The sequence below is a fragment of the Ambystoma mexicanum genome, chromosome 6q (genome assembly GCF_040938575.1).
Source record: "Ambystoma mexicanum isolate Mex_15411 chromosome 6q, UKY_AmexF1_1, whole genome shotgun sequence".
NCBI classification, from domain to species: domain Eukaryota; kingdom Metazoa; phylum Chordata; class Amphibia; order Caudata; family Ambystomatidae; genus Ambystoma; species Ambystoma mexicanum.
Window position 1 is genome coordinate 43,098,372 of NC_090937.1, and position 24,183 is coordinate 43,122,554.

Sequence of the window (24,183 nt, forward strand, 5' to 3'; positions counted from 1 at the left end):
GTCTTAATACTTACTGGCATAATGTGGAACATTAGGTGCAGTATGGAAAAGTTTATGGATCCCATGCCCGCAGTAGCTTCGTACAACAGAAAATCCATTTGCCTGAGCATGTTTCTGAATAATGTTCCCGAGCTCTCTGTATCGAACACCGGGTTTCACTGTTAAGGAAAATAAAAACATTTTGTATTCAAGCATTTACATAATAGGCACACAAATAGTAACAGACTACCAATAATTCAGCCTGTAAAACGCCAAAGGCAGAGTCTTATCAATTTAAGTAAATTGCTGTGACTGATATAGGAGAACATTGCCAAAATGAGTTTTGTGAGGGAGATATTTGTTAGACTATTTAAAGGATAAAGATATTAGCCCATACAGCCTAGGGTTTTTACCCAGAGTTATCCTGACACTCCAAGAGGTAGTATGGCTGAGCAGTGAAGACAACTTGGAAGGAAAATGGTTAAAAACAAAAAACACATTCAAGAAACATAATACACCCACAACATAGATGTGTAAAGATATATTCTGTACAGAGAAATGGTGCAAAAGAAATAACTACAATTTACAAGTATTAAATCTTCATAAACGGAAAAACATTCAGAAATGGGATCTCACTTGATCATAAAATTGCCCTAGAGTCTAAAAGTTCAACAAGACCTCTGGTGGGACACAGGTGCCCTTAAAAAATAAATTACTCAATTTACTCACTTTGGGATAAAGGTACTGATTTGAAGACCAAGAACAGACTGAGTGGACACAGCTGAAGTCACCCAAGACGAGTCACCACCAAACAGATCTGGAGATAATTTCAGATATTCTTAGCCAGAATGATATGGGTCTAAACGAAGCACGCCTCAAGGTGGGTGATCAGAACTACGACCCCAAGGCAAGCCGGAGGACAATAAGTAAGAGATCTGGCTGAATATTAGGGAGAATTGTAATTTCTGTGCCATTTCCCTTGAACCTTAGAGATCCCCCAGCTCTTTTGCTGGACTTTAGGACTTTTAATTTGTATCCTGGAGTGAGTAAGACCCTTTTCTCACCCTTTCATGTATTTTTGATATGGTTTGGACTCTGTTTTTGGCGTCTGACAAACTCCATAGGCATCTACCTTTTCTATGGTGACGCACAGCACCTTCGGTGCTGTGTCACAGAGAAGTCCTTTGGATTTCTCCTAAGGTTTAAATATCTTCTCTTGGGTAAACTACTGTTCCCAAGAGTAGTAAAGTGAAATTGACTTTACTTACCTGTTTTTCCTATGTAGGTTCAGTACACCCCATCTTATGTGGAAGTGCTGCAGGGTTATTTAGTAGCCCCTTTTCCTACTTACTCAAGTAACATTTTTTATGTTACCGTGCCTACTTTTAATGGCTGGTGGCAGTGGTTTAATTTTCATACCAATGTGCGTTTGTAGCGCAGGCTGAATCCTCCGCTGCAGTAATGCACCGATGGGTGCCATTTTGTCAAAATGGCCTGGTCATTTTTCCCCATTTCTTGCTTGTGAGGTCGGCAAGGGTTTTATTCTGCATGCCAAACCAGGTTTAACTCTTTTGTTCATTTTGCCTTCGGTGGGCTTCAGTGCTGAAAACCATCTCTGGCTCCAATGTGTCTGGCAAGGCAGGAAGTGAGGGAGGTGCCTGAAACTCCCTGTCCTTAGTCTCCTTGTTGGTGGTGATCTTTTCCCACTCACTGACAAATCCAGTCAGCCGGCCTCCCACCTGGGTGCACGGGTGGGTGCCCAATATCATTGCTGGTTCAAGCTTGCTTTGTCACCAGCGTCCGGCCTTGCGGGCGACAGCAGCGCTGGCCTCCTGCAACGTAGGCCTGGGAACGGCCTCTTTAGGCTTCCTGAGTCGTGGATCTTGAAGTTTGGCGGTACGATGACGAAAAACCTTTCGACGACCTGCTCGACTTTCTTCTGGAGGTGTGAAAGGAGGAGTGGTGCTGCTGGAGCGTGCCCTGGGAACAGGCTATCTCTGTATCCGCCTTGATGGTCTGCAGGGACTCGTCAACGACTTTCCCAAAAGTTATATTTGTCGAAAAGCATGTCCAACGCCTTCGCCTGGATCTCCTGGTGGAAAGTCCTGTACTTCAACCAGCCCCGACGAAGGGAGACACTGTTCCCAATCTGCAGAACCAGGTGTCAGCAATGTCCAACGCCACCGTGATCCAACGCTACCCGTCCCTCCTGGAAGAGGGGGACTGCCTCCATCCTCTTGTCGGGGAGGATCTCCAGAATCGGGTCCAGCTTGTACCACAGCTCCCCGTCATACCTGGCAAGGATCGCCAGTGTGTTGGCCGTCTTGGTGGTGGACGCCGTAGTCTAAATTACCTTCCTTCCCATGCGTCCATCATCTTCCCCCTCGCTGTCTGGAGGTAGTGAAGATGAGGACAGGTTAGAGGACTGTTACCTCGTGGTCGCCGAAACAACAATCCTGCGATGGTTGCGACCTCAGGCACTTGGGTGCAGATTCTGGCAACCGGTACTTCTCCAGCCTATTCAGTTTGGCTGGAGCCATGCAAGGGTTCTTCAAGAGGGCCAGGCCCTCCCCTCCCACGTCTTCCTCTTGGCCTCACACTTCTGTCTGGGGGGGGGAGGAGGAGGAGGAGGGGGGCATAGCAACCAGGCATCCTCTTCTGGATCTCTGCCACCAAAGTGTGGAGTGTCGACAGGATGTCCAGAGATACATCTCCCGGCTGAGCTGGCGTGATCAGAATACTATGCTCCGCGCCGCTGTCTGTCGCCTTTGTGGGTCTCCACGTCCTCGTGGGTAATGTGTAAGGTCTGCAGGTCCCGTCAGCTGTGGATGTAACTTCCATGGCCTGGGACACAGCCTGGGGCTGGTCCAGGTCTTCCTTGCCCCCCCCCCCTCATCCCTCTCAAGCCCCTTTTTCCACCCAGAGGGGTCGTGGTAAAATCAAAGTAGGGCCACAAGATGGGAGGCTTGTGAGGTGTAGAAGATGCAAACAACTCTACAGGAGCAACCAAGACAAGTCTCAACTGAGAACAAGTAAGGCTACAAGACAAGAGGTACGTTCTCTTAGACTGTACAGTACCTTTGGCTAGAATAAATTGTTCCAGCTGGGTTCTGTTCCTGTGTGGCTCTGCACATCCTTCTGTTCCTGTGCCTCAGTCGTGGGGACAAGAGGGAGGACTTCTGGGGACTCCTCAACAACGCAACAGTCTGCGACAGCAAAGGGAAAACTTCAATTCAGTGGCACTTCGGCCTTGCGTCTGATAGCAAATGGCAAATGGCAATACCGCGGCTCTCGGATACCACCTCAGACTTTCCTTGCTTCTGGGATCCAGCACTCTTGAGGTGGCTCAGGCTCGGTCAGTCCTGCGTCAGGGAAGTCTGGAGGATCTTGCTAGCGCTCGGGTCGGACTTAAAAGCCATCCACTCGATTTGGTGTTCCTCTCCCTGGTACTTCGGTTCCAGCAGCAGAAGTACAGCCAGCTTCGAGAGGATGTCCAAACGAGTTCACCTTGGAGTTGATTGGTCCCACTTCCTGCCCCTGCCAGACATGCTGTAGCCAGAGGCAGGCTTCACTCGTGAATCCCACAAAAGACAAAAATGAACAAAGGGACTAAACCTGGTTTGGCAAGGAGAGTAATTCTCAAGAAGGACCTTGCTGACAAGAAATGGCGAAAAAACAAAGACCACGGCCTTTTTGACAATGGGTGCCTTACTACAGCTGCGAACGCTGCCCGCGGTAAAAACACTCAAATGGTAGTTAAAAGTAAACCACTGCCACCAGCCATTAATTGTAGAAAGGGTAACAAAAATGTTACATGAGAAACTAGACAAAGGGGATACTAGGTAACCCCTCCAGCACCCTATGGTAATAAAGTGTGTGCTGGGTCAAGAAAGTTACAAAATATAAGTAAAGTCAATTTCTCTTCACTGCTCTTGGAAACAGTAATTTCACCAAGAGATGGTATTTAAACCTTTGGGAAATCTAAGAGACTGCTTTGTGTCCCAATGTAAAGATGATGCCTCAGAGTTTGTCAGACTCGAAAGTCAAAAGAACGACAGACCAAATCACAGAAAAATACACAAGAGTGGGAAAAAGATCTCACTCTCTCCAGGTTAGAAATTAAAAGTCCTAAAGTCCAGCAAAAAGAGCTGGGGGGTCTCTAAGGTAGAAGGGAATTGGCACATTTCTGAGAATTCTCCCTAACATATACCAGACAACAAACAACTTCAAGTTGTTTAAATAGCAGTGTATAGTGATAGGTTGTCTTGCCTCTCCTAAGAGGTCCATACATCACATGTGAGCAATTGCAAATAGCCAAACTCCAAGGCTGTAGGAGCCAAGTTCCATGCAGGCTTAGATGTGTTATCTGCCACTGCTGCTTGGTGGGCAGGTTTCAGGTACAGCAGGCTAATTGGTGGGCATACTGATGTTTGGGAGGTGGGTGAACCATGCTGCCTCACCCATATTAGTGCCATGAGAATCATGGTTACGTGTTCCTGAAGTAAGCTCTGTACTGCCTTGTGCAGTAATGGCATTGGGGGAAGAGAAGCATATGCAAACATCCCAGATCGTCCATAGTGCCTTGCTGGGACTCCTGCTGCGGGTACACGGATGCAAGCTTTTGTATTTGGCATTCTCCCCTGTTGAGAAGTCGTCCACTATCAGCAGCCCCATGTTGCAAAAATCTGAGTGTGCAGAGTTCCCACTTCTGCTCTTGCATAACCACTCTTTGATTGTCTGTGAAGCAGTAGTGTTAGGTACGTGCTAGGTACGGGAACGGAAACCTTTTCACCAGAAAAATATCACTTTACCTTTAAATGTATAGGAGCGTGGGGGTGCGTCCCTGGGAGCATGGGCTCCCTTAAACCCACTGAGCGGCGGCACACCTCAGTCCCCTTTGACGCGTCGGCTGTATTAAACTGCTCAACCTCTCTGCTCTTCATTAGGGGGAAGCATGGTGGGGCGTATTGGAGGAAAGGGGAATATGGACTAGGAGTATGTTAGTCACTCCGGTGAATAACACTTAATCCTACGTCCCGTCCCCTTCCCCCCCCCATCGTGCATGGGAGACTACCACTGATACAAACACCCTGGGGAGGAGAGCTTGACACTCTAGGCTAACAGATCACGAAGACAGTCTGGCCAAATGTTGCATCAGCCCTGGTATCCAGACAGTAATGCTTGCAGAAGGCCGATGGGGTGGCCCATGTAGCCGCCCTGCTAATCACCTGCCACAGTCAGTGATGCTGGAAGGCAACAGCCGCTGCCTTGGCCCTGATGGCGATAGCATGCATGCCCTTTTGCGATTCATTGTGCTGAGCCTTGTACGCCACCTGGATGGCTGCAGCCATTCATCTAGCTATGGAAGCTTTGGACGGTTGCTGTCCAGATCTTGACCCGGCAAATGTGACGAATAAGGCGTCTGTCTTGCGAAAGACCTTGGTTGCGTCAAGATAGAATATGAGTTTTCTTCGGACGTCCAAACAGTGAAGAGCCTTTTCAGCGTCTTCCTTGGGGTTTGGAAAGAAAGTGGGAGCACAATTTCTTCGTTAATGTCGAAGGAGGAGATGTCACGATGCCCGCTCCTGGGGAGCCGGCTCAGGCCCTGCGTCCCCGAAAGTGGATATCAAGTCCCCGGGGAAGGTCCCAGCAACTACTTATAGGGGCCCTTTGGACAGTGTCCTGGCGCCTATGGCGCCAGGCTCATAGAAAACGTCAGTCCTGGCGCCATAGGCGCCAGGCTCATTATGAAAGTGTTTGGGTGCACTTACCTGATGCAGACCATGCTGCAGAACCCCGGCCTCCTTGAGGCCTGAAAGGAACTACTTTACCTGTGGGACTCATTTACCACCCGGGCGTGGTTGGGGAAGGATACATACCTGATTGGAGGAAGGACACATTCTAGGAACTTCTTCCAAGGCTATTTAAACCACACCCGATCAGCCACAAGTGCTTCGCGTTGTTCTGCATCTAGCAGCTGGACGCTCACTGTGTCTGCTCCTGCATCCTGACTTCTGCCACGCCTGCCAGCATCCTGAATCACCTGCAAAGGAAGGGAACAAGAGAACAGAAGGAAAAGGCCTTACCTACTAAATCTGCATCCCGCAGACATTTCGCCGACGATCCTGAAAAGGAAGACATTTATTTTTAAAAGCACATCACATCGATCACTGCAGCGCCTCATTCTACTCATCTTACAGGGCGCTTCCATGTTCTGCAGCGACCATCCGGATTCACAGTTGCGCCCCAGCGCCTAGGGAGAAAAAGACAATAACGAAGGTGAGAGAAAGAAGTGAAAAGGGAAGCTAAATCTCCATGTTAAGACTTACCTGCTGGGTCATTCCCTTTTCGTTTCGGGTCTGCGCCGCATCCAGGCATTTTCGGACCCCGGCCCCTAAGGGGAAAAAGACATCAGCGTTAATGAGCGAATGAAAAGACATTACGAAGACGCTCATTAAAGACTTACCCGATTTCCACAAGGATTTCACCTCTCATCTCGGGTCGGTGCCTGTTCCCCGGCATTCCGTACCCCGGCCTCTATGGGGAAAAAGACACTAGCATTAGAACATTAATGCATGGACACAAGGGGAACCACTTATCAAAAACTTACCTGGAAGCCAAGCAAGTTTGGTTCTCACCAATCCGAAAATCCAGTGAAGTAGCTGGATACCAACGCGCCCCTGCATCAGAAGCAGGATGGAGAGCTCGTCCTTCCAGACCCTAAGGTGAGACGCTACGGGGAAGCACAGAAGGGTTTTGAGGAGGGTGAGAGGGGTAAGTGGGAGGCCGGTTGCATTACCCCGCAGACAGTTAACCCCCTATTTTCACTTACAGAAGGATACTTCTGCGAGTCAGACACGCCAGATTTGGGGTCCGGTCCAGTCCGTCTCCCGACCCCTGCGCATCACCTTAGACGAGGTCACAACAGCGCGAACCAGGCCAGCGCCTCCGTGGGAGTCAGGTGAGCGTTACAGAACGCGAAGCCTTCCTACAAATTCCCACCCAGGCGCTATGGAAACTTCTGAGACTGATCAGTTGGCCCAATTACTGGGGGAATTACGGGCCGAAGTACATGCCGCTCGTCAAGAGACTAATGCCCTCAAGAGGGAATTAATATCAAAGGAAAGAACTGATGACCTGGCCAGACAGCTTTTGCAAAGTCAAGCTGGACAAACTCCTCTACCCAGTTCCGGAGGGAACCCCGCTCCTGTGGTTCCCAGTAACCCTGTGCATATTGATCTACCTGGAAACATGCCGCTGGCCCCACCCGAACGCTTTGCTGGGGACCCCAAACGATTCGCCGTATTCATGAATCAGTGTCGTTTGCACTTCCTATGCAGGCCTGGGGCCTTCCCTAATGATCAGACCAAAGTAGCCTTTGTATTGTCATATCTCAGCGGCTGCGCTGCCGATTGGTCAGTTCCACTGGTTACTCAGGATGATCCGATTCTCCATGATTTTCAAGGATTTCAAGCAAGCATGGAAAGGTTATTTGCTCGACACTCTCAGGGGCAGGCTCTGGATGATGAACTTCTATCCCTGCAACAGGGCAATCAGGATCTCCTATCCTACATTGCAACCTTTAATAGACTAATTGTAGAAACTGGGTGGCCAGAGGATAAGAGAATCACGTTATTTTATCGAGGTTTACGTGGAGAACTTAAAGATGTCCTGGCCCAAGTTGTAAATCCGCCCCGAGAATGCACAGAATATATAGATTTAGTGGTCCAATTGGATCACAGACTCCAGAACAGAAAAGCAGATCGGTCCAGGTTTGAGACCCGGGTGTTGGTCAAGACCCACGCTAACCCCAAGGGAGTTGATGTCTCAGAGCCTATGCAAATTGGTGGGGTTAAAGGACCTTTAACTCAAAAGGAACGTGAAAGGAGGCGGCAATTAAAGTTATGTCTTTATTGTGGGAACTCTGGACACTTTCTACGAGATTGCCCGGCAAAACCGCCCCGAAAGGCGGTAGGGGCCGCTGATAAAAACCTTGAAGACTCTGTTTCGGGAAACGACTCAGCCCGACAAGCGTAGGGGTCCGCTTGCAGAGCTTGAAAACTAACTCTCAGACCTCGCATTTCATAGTGCCAATGGTTCTCGTAGATCCAGAACAGCCTAAGCAGTTGCATGCAATAAAGGCATACATCGATAGCGGGGCTATTGGAAATTATGTGGTCCATGAGTTGGTCTCCAGGATTAACCTCCCTCTCCGTCCTAAAACCAGCAAAGACGTCATCACCACAGTAGATGGAACTGAAATTGCCTCTGGACCGGTAACGCATTCCACTACTGAGGTCACTCTTATTGGTCCCGACGGCCATCGGGAGGCAGTTGTGTTTGATGTAATCAAGGCCCCACAGTTTCAGGTTATTCTTGGAATTCCTTGATTAGAGACCCAATCCTCGAATTGATTGGCGAGCTAAGAGAATAACCTTCCCGGATTGTGCACAAACCTGCTATCCAGAAAACCTGAAGATTAATCTAGCATCTGTAACCTCTGCCTCCATGCAATTGCCTCCGGAATACCAAGACTTTCAGGACGTCTTCCAAAAGGAACAGGCCAACACGTTACCTCCTCATCGATCGTACGATTGCCAAATCGATCTGGTGCCCGGTGCACAACCCCCTTGTAGCAGGATTTATGCCCTTACCGAACCTGAGAACCTGCATCTGAGATAATATTTGGATCAATACCTCGCCAATGGTTTTATTCGCCCGTCAAAGTCCCGGGCATCCTCGGCTTTGTTCTTCGTGCCTAAAAAGGAAGGCGACCTCAGAACTTGTATCGATTACTGCGCATTGAATCAGATAACGGTTAAAAACCGTTATCCTCTGCCTCTGATCCCTGAACTCCTTGACCAGGTAAAGGACGCTTGCATATACACCAAGTTAGACCTCCGGGGGGCATATCATCTGGTGCGAGTAAAAGAAGGTGACGAATGGAAAACGGCCTTCCGTACTAAGTATGGATTATTCGAATACCAGGTAATGCCCTTCGGGTTGTGCAATGCGCCTGCTGCCTTCCAATTCTTCATGAATGATGTCCTTCGGGAACTCATCGAGGTTTGTGTTGTCGTCTATATCGATGACATTCTAGTGTACTCTTCTTCGGAATCTGATCACAGAAAACGCGTTAGGGCAGTTCTAGAAAAACTGCGCCAACACAAACTATTTGCTAAACTGGAGAAATGTGTTTTCCATACCACAGAAGTTGAGTTTCTCGGTTTCATCCTGACACCCAAAGGAGTCCGAATGGACTCAAGAAAAGTGGATGCCATCCTCAAATGGCCATCACCTAGCTCTGTAAAAGGGGTTCAAAGCATGCTCGGCTTTGCCAATTTCTATCGCAGGTTTATCCCGGAATTTTCACGCATAGTACAACCCATTACTGCACTCTTGAGGAAAAATAAACGTTTTGAATGGTCTGAAGAAGCCGAGCAGGCCTTCCAGGATTTAAAAGCTAAGTTTACCTCTGCACCTATATTGAAACACCCACGTCCAGATCTCCCGTATGTCGTCGAAACTGACACATCCAGCCTAGCCATGGGAGCAGTTCTGTCTCAAAGAGATCCCGAAACCAACCAACTGCATCCCGTAGCATTTTGGTCCAGAAAATTCTCGGCACCAGAGATTAATTATGCAATCACTGACAAAGAACTGTTAGCCATAAAGTCCGCTTTTAAAGCCTGGCGGCATTACCTGCTTGGCGCTCGACATACCATCACAGTGATCACCGGAATTTACAGTATTTGAAAACCGCCAAGGCTCAGTCATCACGGCAGCTCCGATGGGCTTTGTTTTTCGCTGAATTTGATTTCGTGATTACCTATCGACCTGGCTGCAAGAATGGCAAAGCAGACGCCTTATCCCGAATTGGAATGGGAGAACCTGATACAAACTCAGAACCAGTACCAATAATTCCCGAACAGAGAATTCTAGGCATGACTTCGTTACAGACGCTTGAAGACATTCAAGTCAGAGTGAAACAACTCCTGGACCCTACAGTCCTACAAGATTGGATACAAAAGGGATCAGACTTTACCATAGATAATGGTTTACCTTATTACCAAGCGCGCTTATTCCTTCCACACAAGGATTTACACGAACTAGTTATTTCCGGTTATCATGATACATTAATAGAGGGACACCCCGGTATTGCCAAGACAATGGAAAAGGTGAAACGACAATTCTGGTGGCCCTCTTGGCGAAAAGATGTTAAATCTTTTGTGATGTCCTGTGGTGTTTGTGCCCAAAATAAAGGTCAAAAGAAAAGACCAGCCGGTCTCCTCCAACCTCTAGACGTACCGCCAGCACCCTGGCACACCCTATCAATGGATTTTATTACGGACCTGCCTCCTTGTTTGGGATACAATACCATTCTGGTAATTGTGGATTTGTTTTCCAAAATGGCCCACTTCATTCCTTTGAAAGGTTTACCTTCAGCTTCTGTCCTAGCCAAAGAATTCCTCGAAAATATTGTTCGGCTACATGGATTCCCATCTATACTAATCTCTGACCGGGGAAGCCAATTAATTTCCCACTTCTGGCGCAAATGTTGTCAAATGGCACAAATCGACGTAAGATTATCGACCAGTCACCACCCTCAGACCGATGGTCAGACTGAGAGGACAAATCAGACCCTTGAGCAGTACTTACGGTGTATGTTACAGCAATCTGAAAGCAACTGGAAAGACATTCTTTGGATAGCCGAATACGCATATAATAATTCGGTACACTCTGGAACTGGCCATAGTCCTTTTTATACCTTGTTTGGACATCACCCTCGAACCTCAAACCTCGACTCACCTCAGAACCTCAGAGTGCCCGCAGTAGAACATCTGCATTCTACCATTACCCGAGCCTTCAAAGAGGCAACCACGCATTTACAACAAGCCAAGAGAAAATACAAGGAGAATGCTGACCTACATCGGAGTGAAGCACCTCCGTATCAGATTGGGGATCAAGTGTGGTTAGCTACCAGACATTTACCGCTGAAAGGGCCCCGAACTTTTAACCCAAAATATCTGGGACCTTATTCTATTACGGCAATAATTAACCCAGTAGCGGTTAAACTTGATTTACCAGCTGATATGCGAATTCACCCTGTTTTTCATGTGTCACTTCTGAAACCAGTGGTACCCGGAACCCGACTACTCAAACCTCCAGAACCTATTCAAATAGATGGGGAACCCGGAAGTGAGGAACATTTTAGATTCAAAAATGTTTAGGTCAAAGCTTTTCTACCTAATTGATTGGAAGGAGTACGGACCTCAGGAGAGGTCGTGGGAACCCAGTAACCATGTGCATGCACCTCGATTAGTCAGGAAATTCCACCGACTCTTCCCAGACAAACCAAAACCCCCGGAGGGAACAACCTTGGGAGGGGCCTTTTGGGGGGGGGGGGGGGGGGGTGCTGTCACGATGCCTGCTCCTGGGGAGCCGGCTCAGGCCCTGCGTCCCCGAAAGCAGACATCAAGTCCCCGGGGAAGGTCCCAGCAACCCCTTATAGGGGCCCTTTGGACAGTGTCCTGGCTCATACAAAACGTCAGTCCTGGCGCCATAGGCGCCAGGCTCATTATGAAAGTGTTTGGGTGCACTTACCTGATGCAGACCATGCTGCAGAACCCCAGCCTCCTTGAGGCCTGAAAGGAACTACTTTACCTGTGGGACTCATTTACCACCCGGGTCGGGGAAGGATACATACCTGATTGGAGGAAGGACACATTCTAGGAACTTCTTCCAAGGCTATTTAAACCACACCCGATCAGCCACACGTGCTTCGCGTTGTTCTGCATGTAGCAGCTGGACGCTCACCGTGTCTGCTCCTGCATCCCGACTTCTGCCACGCCTGCCAGCATCCTGAATCACCTGCAAAGGAAGGGAACAAGAGAACAGAAGAAGGAAAAGGCCTTACCTGCTAAATCTGCATCCCGGAGACATTTCGCCGACGATCCTGAAAAGGAAGACATTTATTTTTAAAAGCACATCACATCGATCGCTGCAGCGCCTCATTCTACTCATCTTACAGGGAGCTTCCATGTTCTGCAGCGACCATCCGGATTTACAGTCGCACCCCAGCGCCTAGGGAGAAAAAGACAATAACGAAGGTGAGAGAAAGAAGGGAAAAGGGAAGCTAAATCTCCATGTTAAGACTTACCTGCTGGGTCATTCCCTTTTCGTTTCGGGTCCGCGCCGCATCCAGGCATTTTCAGACCCCGGCCCCTAAGGGGAAAAAGACATCAGCGTTAATGAGCGAATGAAAAGACATTACCAAGACGCTCATTAAAGACTTACCAGATTTCCACAAGGATTTCACCTCTCATCTCGGGTCGGTGCCTGTTCCCCGGCATTCCGTACCCCGGCCCCTATGGGGAAAAAGACACTAGCATTAGAACATTAATGCATGGACACAAGGGGAACTACTTATCAAAAACTTACCTGGAAGCCAAGCAAGTTTGGTTCTCACCAATCCGAAAATCCAGTGAAGTAACTGGATACCAACGCGCCCCTGCATCAGAAGCAGGATGGAGAGCTCGTCCTTCCAGACCCTAAGGTGAGACGCTACGGGGAAGCACAGAAGGGTTTTGAGGAGGGTGAGAGGGGTAAGTGGGAGGCCGATTGCATTACCCCGCAGACAGTTAACCCCCTATTTTCATCTACAGAAGGATACTTCTGCGAGTCAGACGAGCCAGATTTGGGGCCCGGTCCAGTCCATCTCTCGACCCCTGCGCATCACCTTAGACGAGGTTACAACAGCGCGAACCAGGCCAGCGCCTCCGTGGGAGTCAGGTGAGCGTTACAGGAGACCACCTTTGGGAAGAACCTGTGGTGAGTGCGCATCACAACGTTGCAGGGATCGGAAGCCACAAGAGCCTGAATCTCACCAACTCTGCAAGCTGAAGTAAGCCCCACTAGTAGCGCAGTCTTGAGTGTGACCAATTTGATGTCCACTGTTGCCATGGGCTCGATTGGTTTGTGCGCAAGGGCGCCAAGTGCACCGTTAAGATCCCAGACTGGGTGCGGACGTCCGACAGGCAGGTACAGCCTGGTTAACCCGACTAGATGTCTTTTTACTACTGGGTTGGCAGAAGAGAAAGTAAACCTGTCAGAGTTCCTGTATGTGCCAATGGCCGCTAGGCATGTCCAGCAGGTGTCAACCTGGACCCCTGATCTAGCTAGGTACACCGAGGAGGACAACACCTGGTCCAGCATGCAAGAAAGCGGGTCCACTCCTTTTTTTCTTGAGCCAAAAGCAGAACCTGGTCCATTTGCTTTTGTACTGGTTGAGTAGCCTGACTCCTGGCTCCCTAAGAGATTTCCAGGTTGTCCTGAGATAGCTGGAGATGTTGAAGAGTTACCTGCTCAGGTACCTGTGTAACGCTCACCTGATTCCCGTAGAGGCGCCGGTCTTGACTGGGCGTATACCGTATCTTCAAAGGTGATGTGTAACACACGGCTGGCTCTTTGGGCTGGACCTCTGTGCACTGTATGTCTGGCTCGAAGGGTAAGATGTCTGCAGATAGAAAATATGGGATTAAGGAACTGGGTTATTGAATGTCTCTCTCTTCTTCCCTTTCTCTTCTCCTGTAGAACCCCAAAGGTTAACGCTCTCACCTTAGGTAAGTGAACGCCATGCTCTCCATCTGCCTCGGGGCAGGGTGCTGTAACCAGTTTCTTCCCTGGATAAGGGGAACGGTAAGTTTCGAGTAATTCTAATGTCTTTAAAGTCTTTAGTAATGATGTCTCTTGTTTTGCAGGGTTCCGGCGATGGCGGATGACGGGCTGAAGTGAGTTGAAAATGGAGCCCGTGTGATGAATAGAAGCGCCTGGAAGCACGTAAGTAAGCGCTTGTTGCCTGCTTCACGATGCGCTCTAACTGTCTTTTTATTTTGCAGGTACAAGTTCGGAGCGGCTGCAGGGTGCCGCAATACCCACTGGGTTAGATGTGGAAAGGAGTAATGGCACGTGAGTTTTAAAGTTCCCCAATGTCTTTAAACGCACCTTGTTTTGTCTTTCAGATGCGGGATGCAGCGCCGAAGGCCTCCGGAGCGTGCAAAGAGTTGGTAAGCTTTTGTCTTTCAGATGCCGGAATGCAGTGTGAAGACCTCCGGAGCGCACGAAGAGTAGGTAAGCCTTTGTCTTTCAGATGCCGGAATGCAGCGCGAGGCGTTGGTGACAGCCGATGGACCAGGTAAGTGAAGAGCTGTCACTGAAGACCGTAATGCTAACCTGTTCTTTCTTGTCTTTATAGGTGTTGCTGAAGACTGGATTCAGGATGGTAAGCCTTTTCCCTTAGGCCCAGGATCAGATGCAGAAGACACGATGAGCGTTCTGCTGCAGAGGATGCAGAATAACGCAAAGCAAGATTCATCCATCGGGTGTGGTTTAAATAGCCTCCTGTAGTGCTTAGGTGTCTCCTTCCACAGCCACGCCTAGGTAAGAAAAGAGTTCCTGCTTTCCAGAAGAGTTCCAGTGTTCTGAATCTAGGGAGTGGCTCCTGCCGCACCCAACAGGAAAAGTAGTTCCAAACAGAAGAGGATCAGAGGCTCAACTGGCAGGCAAGTAAGCAGCATGGTCTGCTGCAGGTAAGTCCACCCAAGCATTATGAGCCCGGCGCTTCCAGCGCTGGGACTGGGCATATTTATGAGCCTGGTGCCACTGGCGCCAGGACTGGGTCCAAAAGGTCCCAATTGGGACTGGTTGGCACTCGGAACCTGGGTTATGGATCTGCTTCCAAGGGAGTTGGGAAAACCCTGACCTTTTGGAAGCAGAGATCATGACAACCTGGCTGCTAGGATTAGCCTCTCCGGCCAGGGGTGAAAGCCCGACCACCCTCACCCTGCTGTGCGAGAAGGCGGGCCCTTCCCCAACGGGAGAGTCACTTCTGGTTGGACTAACAGCTGTCAAAGGTCTGAGAACCAGGGCCTGGTCGGTCACTGAGGCGCTATGCGAATGAGACAGCCGCTGGGTCTGCCTGATCTTGCAAACATTGTGGATAAGAGGGGTAGGAGTAAATGCATATGCCCACAACCCGTCCCAGGGGATCTGAAGCATGTCCCCAAGAGAGCAGTCCCCTCTTCCATGACGTGAACTGCTGAAAGTCCAGTTGCTCTCCGTCAAACAGGTCTGTGACCGGGTGACCCCACCTGCTGAAAATCTCTTGAATGACACTTGTTCAGTTGCCACTCAGTTGTCTGAGCCCGACTGAGTCCATCAGCCTCCAGGATCGATTCTCCCAGGAGATGCACCACCAAGAACCAGATGTCCTGCGCAATTGTCCACTCCCAGATGCTGAGGCTGCATAGAAGCGGTTATCTGGTGCACCCCTGCTTGTTGAGGCAATACATGCAGGTAGAGTTGTCTGTCCGAATGCAAACTGCACTGCTCCCGATTAGATGGAGGAATGCCTTGAGTGCGAGCCAAATGGCCATCATTTCCAGCCAGTTGATGTGATTTTGTTGATCGGGTTTGGACCACAGAATGTGTACTGAATTTGTCCCCAGGATAGCACCCCACCCTTTGAATGAGGAATCTGTAGTACTAGTATGATCTGCTGGAGGTGGTCTGAATGGTCTGCCCACCATGAGGTTTGCATCCTGCTCCCATCATGTGAGGTCCTGCTGTAGGTGAGTCGGTATAGTGACCAGAGCTTCCTGATGACCCGACTCCTGGACACAGGATGCTGAAAAATGCAGCTGCAGCCTACTCATTCTCAGCCTGGTGTAAGGGATAGCCAGGCGCCATGCCGTCAGTACCACCAAGCTGTAGTTCTTGTTCTGCCGAGGAAGTGAGCAACGTAAGTTTTGATCACTGCCACCTTCTCCCCCGTGGGGAACACCTGCTTCTGAGTATCCCATACCGTCCTCTGAGGGAGTACAGCCCTGTGCGAAGGTTTTGGATACTGGTTTGGTAAGAATGGCCAGGGATTTGGCTATCTGCAAAGTGCACTTCTCATCTAGTTCCTAGTCAGTGGTGGGATGAAACAAGTTGCCGCCCTCGAAAGGCAGGATTCTGTCCTTAAAATCAGGGTTGAACATGGTCACCTTAAGCCAGACCGTCCTTCACATGTCTGACGCCACGAAATTGCCCTACCAGCAGTATCTATGTGCGCCATTGTGGCTTCCATGATGTCCTGTTAGTAGTTTTGCTTTGGCAAGTCCTGCCTTGAAGGAGGCTTGTCTGTCTGGAAAGTCTGTGAGGAAGTCGGCAATTTCACCCCACAGTTGATAAGAAGCCGTCAGTATGTCAGTCCAGAAAGAATAGACACCCCCTCGATCGCAAGGTAATATAATTTGTTGGCCGAAGACCAACCGCCTCATGTGTTTAGTATTAGAAAGCCGTAGCTAAAGCTTGACAAAGGTGCGGCCATTTTAAGGAGACTATAATCGCCATTTTGTCTTTTCACGGATTTCTCGAACGATGCCTTTTTGCCTCATGTAAAACTGCTTTGCTGAAATATTATTCTGCTTCACTGGTGTGCAATGCAAGGCCGCGAGTGGCATGTTGAAACATAACCCAGTAGGTCAGACAGATGCCCGGTCCCTCCCGCGTATATCCTTGAAGGATAAACAGTGGGGCATTTTAATCAGAACAACAGGTGCCAGCAAGTCTGGGTTAGCACAAAAGAAATGCTAGAACGAACATTAAAAAGACTTGAACTATGCTCTCCTTTGCTCTTCTTTGCGGCCCTCCTTCTCCTAAGCCTGGTAGAGCCTCGGAGAGCAATTTGACCCCCCGGTACACGAATAGAAACGAAGAGATAGCAAAGCCTGTAATGGGTCTCTCTCTATGCACAGCTTGCTTGCAGAAACCGAAGCGCTGTGTTCCTAAAACAAAGACTTGTGTCTGCGGGCTTGCAAAATTGCAAACTGTTGCTAAATAGATGTTGGAAGGTGTCATACTCGTCACTATTGTCAATCATCGTTCCTGGTTCAAAGGGAATGTATTAGGGGCAGTATAGAATGTGTCACTACTGATTACAAGATGCTTGTTTTGTATATATGTAACTGTTGTATTATTTTTTTTTTGTGCTCTTGCGTCCCCCGAGGTCTGGAAGACACACGTCACGGGGTGTGAGACCAGTAGGCCAACTGAATCTATTTGCTTTGCAATAAACCCTAGATTTTGCGACTACAACCTTGTGTCTGGCGTATCAGTTTGTGTGTGGTGATTGTGCCTTGTTTCCACAAACGAGGGTCCCTCAGGGGCCCCTTCAAGTATGGCATCGGCCTGTCTTAGGTGGAGTACACCTTCCCATAGGCCTCGAGCATTTCTTCTATTCCTTGCCCAGAAGTGCTTAAATTGAGGGGCTCGTTGAAGAGGTCTGAGGTTTGGCGTTCATAGACGTCAACGCTGCAACGACTGACGCCATACACGGGGGGTGAACTGACAACAGCAGGGTGCCTCCCTCCACTTGCCTGAAATTTTTATCTAGCCTTCTATTTACTGGCTGAGTGGAGTGGGGCTTGAGCCAACCCTTCTTCACCACAGCCTCCAAGTATTTCTGCAACGGGGTGCCAGATCTTGATTCCGCCTTCATGGCGAGTACTTCCGCCAGTATCCTTCTGGACCTGAGTGATGCTCAGGTATTCAAGTAGGCCAGCAATTCTATCATGAAATGCCCTTGCCGAAGAGGGTGTGTCCTGCTACTCCTCATCAGTGTCGTGCTGGCCCACATGCGTTAGAAGGGGCCCTTGGGTCCTTAGGCGTTCAATCTGCCGGTGGAGCTGTAGGTGCTGCGATCAGAGCTACCAGAGGCATGGGCAGAAGTGATGGTGGAGGTGCAGGCTGCGCAGGCACCGGCTGAGGAGTAGGTGTAGGCTGCAGCATTTCCTGAATTATGTCTCTAAGAAAGTTACCTAGCTGCAGTGACCACATAAGGGTAAAAAAACATGTAGAAAAATGATCCTCGCAGGTGGGCTGGGAGCGGTCCTGCACTGGCGGCGTAAAGGCCTGTTGCATGCCCCCACCTTACGAGTACATGCCTCACTGTACCGTGCTCGCCCTGTGAAGGTCTGGTATGAAGTGGCCCAAGTGACCAGAATCATGGGAACCCAATCTGCCCTGGCCATAGGTTTGTGCCTTTGCGGTTCACCCAATTGGCGGGCTTCTGTCCTGGTCGGCATAGTTTCCTCCCTTTGGGGGGTGGGGTCTGCCCTGGCCGCCATCTTGTCGGCGCACGCCGCCATCTTGTCTGTGCCTTCTGCATGAGGGACCGGGGCCGACACAGGTCTGGGCTCGACCTATATGTCTGAGCGCATTGGTCCTGCACCTCAGGCATGGGCCTGGTAGGCTGTTGTCCCTCGGCCATGGGGTCGGTAGGGCTGTCTACAAGAGTGTAGGCATCCCCTCAGGCATAGCTGAGCCCCTCGGGATGTATCCTGGCACCAGAGCCAGTAGGCTCCTCGTCGACTGAACTAGTACGGCCCTTAGACCCCTCAGCCGTTAAGCTGGTAGCTATAAGAGACTCTTTCCTTCCTGCCTGTGCAAGGATCCGACTGACCCCTCCCGTCAACGGGGGGTACTTTCGAAAAGAGTACGCCTACCTATTTGGTCTTCCTGCATACTTATTACTTAATGCTCTCCGCCGGAGTCCTGGAGACTAACGCTCTCCACTGCGCAAGCCTGTTTGAGGGACTGGGCATGAGCTTCGCACACGAAGCAGCCTTCCCAGCCGTGGTCTTCCCCAAGGCACCAGAGGCAGAGCGTGCAGATTCGAGGTGGGCATGGAACCGTCACATGACTGGCACCTGCTGAAGCCAGCTGGAACTGACATGTGCCAGGGGCAGACTAGGGCACCGGTGGATGGTGTTCCCAAAACCTGAATATTAGAAAAAAAAGATTCGGGAAAGCGCATGATAAATGATATGGCATTCATAATGGGCCTGTACACAAGTGTTTCTAGGCGCGACAAGGAGGGAGAAACTAAGGGATGACAAAACTAGACCTTGTGTCATTCAGATCGCGCAAGTGCAGAGAAGAGGGAAAGGGAGAAGTGCAGGTAACTCAATAAGTGCAGCCAGCGAATGGGTCATAAGTGCAGAGAAGGGACCGTAGGGTTGCAGGTACAGACCCTTAAGTGCTGGGGGATCCAGCAGGCAGTGCGACGGCAGCTGGACAAGGAGGAGCCCGGGCCCTGAGTTCAAAGGGTATCCAGGTGACCAGTGCTCGGAGTAACCAGGTACGTCAGCAGGGGAGAGGAAGAGAGAAAGTGGAAGCGAAAAGGAAGGTCAAGTTGCTTTCTGAACCGGAGGTTGTTCTGCTCAAGTTTGAGAGAGGCAGGGAGGCTGTTCCAGAGGGAGGCCCAAGCCAAGGAGAGAGATCTGCCCCCAACACTCTGCTTGGAGAAGCGTCTGACCCTCAGAGTTAGAGGTGAATGAACAGAGTTCGAGAAGGAAGATGTTTAGGAAGAGAAAGTTGGAGGTAGAGCAGTCCCAAGCCCCAGAAAGCCTTGTGAATTACGAGGCTTGAGGCCGCACCCAGGAGCACTGGTGAAAGCAGTCCGCTCTAGTCAATGCAGAAACGAGGACTGAAGTGTGGCGCCAGGGGGCATGGTTAAGGGAGCGCATGCTACCAGGGACGCGCCTATACATTTAAAGGGAAAGTGTTATTTTTCTGGTGAAAAAGGTTCAGTTGCCGTCCCTGGCGAGGAACGCCCATGCAGGATGGAGGAAAGGGGACGGGATGTAGGAGTAATGCTTGAAAAGAACACATGGCAATCTGACACCCATGGAGCTCTAGCATATTTATGGGTTGGTGTTTTTTGCCCAGTTTATTTGCCATGTGGTGTGGTTTCGAAAATGTCCTCCCCAACTAGCCAGTGAGGCCCCTGTTGTAATGGTTACCTGCACTGGCTTATTGGTAAAAGGTTTCATTTTTACCATTTTCTTCCTCCGTCTACTAAAGCGTATTCAGCACGGTTTGTGAAACAACCTCCAAAGCGTCCTTCTCGCATGTTCAACAAGACTGTTGTCCAGCAATCCATTGTTGTATTTGGTGAATGTTTTGATGTGCATTAGGAATAACAAAAATACATGACACCATAATGCAGAGCAGTTTCATGACATTTCTGATTTACCTGGGGACCGTCTACGCAACAAGGGATTTTAAACTAGTAACGCATAAAACAATTTCCTGAGAGGGATAAGCAATTCCTTTATGGGTGTTTAAATGATATGTTACTCACTGTAGTGACTAACGTACTCCTAGTCCATAGTCCCCTTTCCTCCATATTTTATGGGGGTCGCTTTGTAAGGACGGGAGAGGGAACCTTTTTCACAAGAAAAAACCTTCTACCCCTTTAAATTTAGAGGTGCACGGGGGCGTAGCCCAGTGAGCATGCGCTGCCCTGACTCTGCCCTCTGGCACCACACCTCAGTCCCCCTTGACACGTCGACAATAGATTTAACATTGCCTAATGACACCAGTATTATTAAGGGGGAGGTTGTTGGGACATATGGAGGAAAGGGGACTATGGACTAAGAGTATGTTAGTCACTACGGTGAGTAACTTATAATTACTCTTACGTCCCGTCCCCTTTCCTCCATACTGTATGGCCGATTAAAACCGATTGTAGCCCCAGGGTGGAGAGGAGACCCTCCTTAAGCAAATAGGTTCCTGAGAACCGCTTGTCCAAAAGCCGCATCAGATCTAGAGCCGGCATCCAAACAGTAATGCTTGCAGAAAGCTGAGGGAGAGGCCCAAGTGACCGCCCTGCTTATGACTTGCCAAGGGACATGGCGCTGGAATGCAATGGCCATTGCCTTGGCCCCGACTGCGAAGGCATGCAGGTTTGCCAGGAGCGGCTTGTGCTGGCCCTCGTACGCTTCCTTGATGGCAGAGACCATCCAGCGGGATATGGCCCGATAGCCTGGACCAAAGCCGCCAAAAGTGACAGAGCGTCCGACTTGTGGAAGCCCTTGGTCCTGTCCAAGTAGAATTTTAGGGCATGCCTGACATCCAGGCAGTGCAGTACACTCTGTGCTTCATCCTTGGGATCGGGAAAGAACGTAGGAAGGACTATTTCTTCGTTCAAGTGAAATGCAGATGGAACCTTGGGCAGAAATGCCGGGTGCGTGTGCATGACTACTTTGTCCTTGTGAAAGGTGGTATATGGTTCAGAGGAGACCAACGCCTGGATCTCGCTGACTCTGCGAGCCGAGGTAAGACCAACTAGTAAGGCCGTCTTGATGGTGACCAGCATAATGTCAACGGACGCCATTGGTTCGATTGGTTTGTGCGCCAGAGCGCCCAAGACTATGTTAATGTCCCACACCGGGTGCGGTCTCTTGACGGGCGGGTAAAGCCAAGCGAGACCATTCAGATGTTTGACTATAGGGTTTGAGGAGGAAAAGATGCCTTCCTTAGAGTTCCTACAAGCCCCAATAGCAGCAAGGTATGTGCGGCAGGTGTCCAGCTGTACGCTCGAATGAGCGAGGTGCGCCGAAAAGGAGAGCATGTTGTCCAAATTGCAGGCCAAGGGTTCGATTCCCTTGGAGTCTGCCCAGTGGCAGAATCTGGTCCATTTGCTTTTGTACTGGGCCCTGGTGGCCTTGCTCCTGGCGCCCTGTATGATGTCCAGATTGGCTTGTGAAAGGCTAAGGTGCTGAAGTGTTACTTGCTCAGGTACCACGCTGTGAGGGCTAGTTTCCCTGGCACGGGGTGGATATTCTGCCCCCCTGCTGTGCAGGATGATGTTCTTAGCCTGTCGGAAGGTGTATCGGGGGCACCTCCGAGAGGATGAGTAGTTCCGAAAACCTTGGCCTGGCTGGCCACCATGGTGCTATTAGAATGCTGCGGAGTCGGTGCGACTCCTTGATCTTGCAAATTAACCTGTGGATTAGGGGAGTAGGCGGAAAGGCATAGGCTTCCATGCCAGTCCACCGGAGGTGAAATGCGTCGTCCAGAGAACCAGAGCCCTGACCCTGCCAGGATGCGAACTAGAGTATTGGAAACTTCCAATATCTCCAATGCATTGAACTTCAAGGAAGCATGGTGGATTTTCAAATTACAAACTCTGACCAGAGGCCTCAATGAAGCTGCCCCCATGGACTACCAATCCTAAAACCACCATCTTCCAATGTTCTGACCTTTACACAGTTCTCCTATCTTTACATTTCTGCCCGCTCTGTATTGAGTATATACATGCTCCGCTTCATGGTAGCTACATTTGAGCCCACTTCCACTAGCATGCTCCCCTTCCTTTCTTTCCTTCTTACCGCCTCACCCATTTGCATAAGTCCAGACACATGGCAACTACATTAGAGCCTATCCCATCCATCTTGCTCTCCAGCCATTCCCCCGCGGTAGGTACCAACAGGTAGCTCTGTCATATGCTTGCATACAGTGTGCCCTCTGGCCCTCCCTTTTGGGATACATACACATTTATTCTGGGATTTCATTAGCCCCTGCACACCACATTAGCAGAGTGACATACACTCATGTAGCCCAGCAGCAGTGTTCTGTTACTCTGTGTTACTCGCCCTGGATGCGGGCACCGAGTTTAGCCACATATAGAGCCAGAGTTAGACTTGCACACCGTTCGCCTCTTCATTGTAACTGCATGGCATTCTGTGCCTCTATACACAGTTTACATACTTTTTCTGTGACCTCTGTTTGCTACACGACCATTCTCCGTAGTGTGAGCTAAGTTGCGCAGCTGTCACCATCACTACAGGCGACTTCACTGTATGCGGATGTGCGCCACTGAACCACTCATCTTTAACACATGCGCTCCAGTAACCTGGACGCACAGCTCCATTGTTCGTCAGTTACTCAGACTGACGCTATTCCACGGCTCAAGTCAGTGCTTCCCGCTCGCATAATGACTCAGGTTAGGGGTGTCACAGTATTAGTTTTATGGTGGTACGATAACCTTCTTGCCAAATGACGGTACATCATGGTTATCGCGTTATTGCAAGTGGAGTTAACTAATCTTAAACATTTTCTTAAAAAGGTCAAATTGTCAGATTTATCATCACAAACCAACCAAGCACCCAGAGCCAGAATTGGGCTTTTCAACATACTTTGCACAGAAACGCCACTCCTTGCTTCCACCAAACACACACACGCGTGGAGAGGAGGAGGGGGGAGCCCTGCTGTGACTGCCAAAGCAAACTTAATAGCTTTTTTTAAGTGGTAATTTAGGCTTTTAGCACCCCCACTGGCTATTGTTGAAGATGAACATGTTGCCATATTGATAATCTGCATGCCACAGATCAATGGAGGCTGATGGTAGTATGCGCTTGTGCACATACACACACACGCACTCTCTCTCTCTTTACGTTACAGCCTTTAGTTTACTTGCGGGTCCAAAAGGTGTTCAGTAATCACGGACATGTTACCCTTTGGTATGGCAGCAGGGAATACCGCACTGATAGAACCAGGGAAATCCTCCATTGTCATATGTTTAGAAAACATCCATTATAAATATATAAACCCAAAAGCTGCCAACCCAAAGTAAATCCTTTTCCTTCAAGGCACTGTATTTATTCTTCCTATTGCTAACATTGATTTTGTGTAAGGCATGTGTGGGTTTACGGAATGGCATTAAAAACTGCTCCAACTGAAAGTACTTGTACCAAAAAAAATAACTTTACATTGCCTTTTTGCATTTGAAGTTCTTTAACTTACCATTAAGTCAATGCATTTTAGTTCACTTACGGATACGCAGGCAGGATTTTCCCCCTGTAGCAAGGTAGCATTTTGAAACTTGTCTGTGCACATATTTAGATGATCCCCAGGAATCTAAGGCGGATGCAGAATTAGCCTTTCATGGCGCTCACTCGCTGATCGCCTTGAATGAAAGAGTGACTAGTGGAAGTGTTATACTGCACATTTTGAGCAATGAGCTTGCTGTTCAGTCACAGGTAATCGCTTTGAAAATTGGCCTCGACTTGCATTTTTTTGGAACCACGTGGCATGGGGACTCATGACCCCTCGCTGCGACAAAAAGTTTGTTTTGACAACTATTTATCCCATTAAAGGGAGAAAAGTCACTCATGTGCGGTCTGAAAGCCAACAGACACACCGAAAGGTTGCACAGTGATCTAATCACTATAGCTTGTTTACCATCTGCCTGGTGTATTATGAAAGTGAGTCACCACTGACCATGTAATCCTAAAGAGACAGCTTTCAGTGGGTGCTGTTGATTTCTTTCTTGATTCTTGCAATTAATGTTCATTTACCTTCTTAAATATAGTG

The 24,183-nt window shown here is 49.4% G+C and overlaps 1 protein-coding gene across 1 annotated transcript in view; it reads right to left on the bottom strand.

Moving 5' to 3' along the window:
• Positions 1-24,183, bottom strand: part of METAP1 (methionyl aminopeptidase 1) — a 673,612-nt gene that overhangs the window by 143,057 nt on the left and 506,372 nt on the right. Inside the window, exon 9 of the mRNA XM_069630447.1 lies at positions 15-158. Within this exon, the coding sequence (XP_069486548.1) occupies positions 15-158 (144 nt within the window). The remainder of the gene's footprint in view (positions 1-14; positions 159-24,183) is intronic.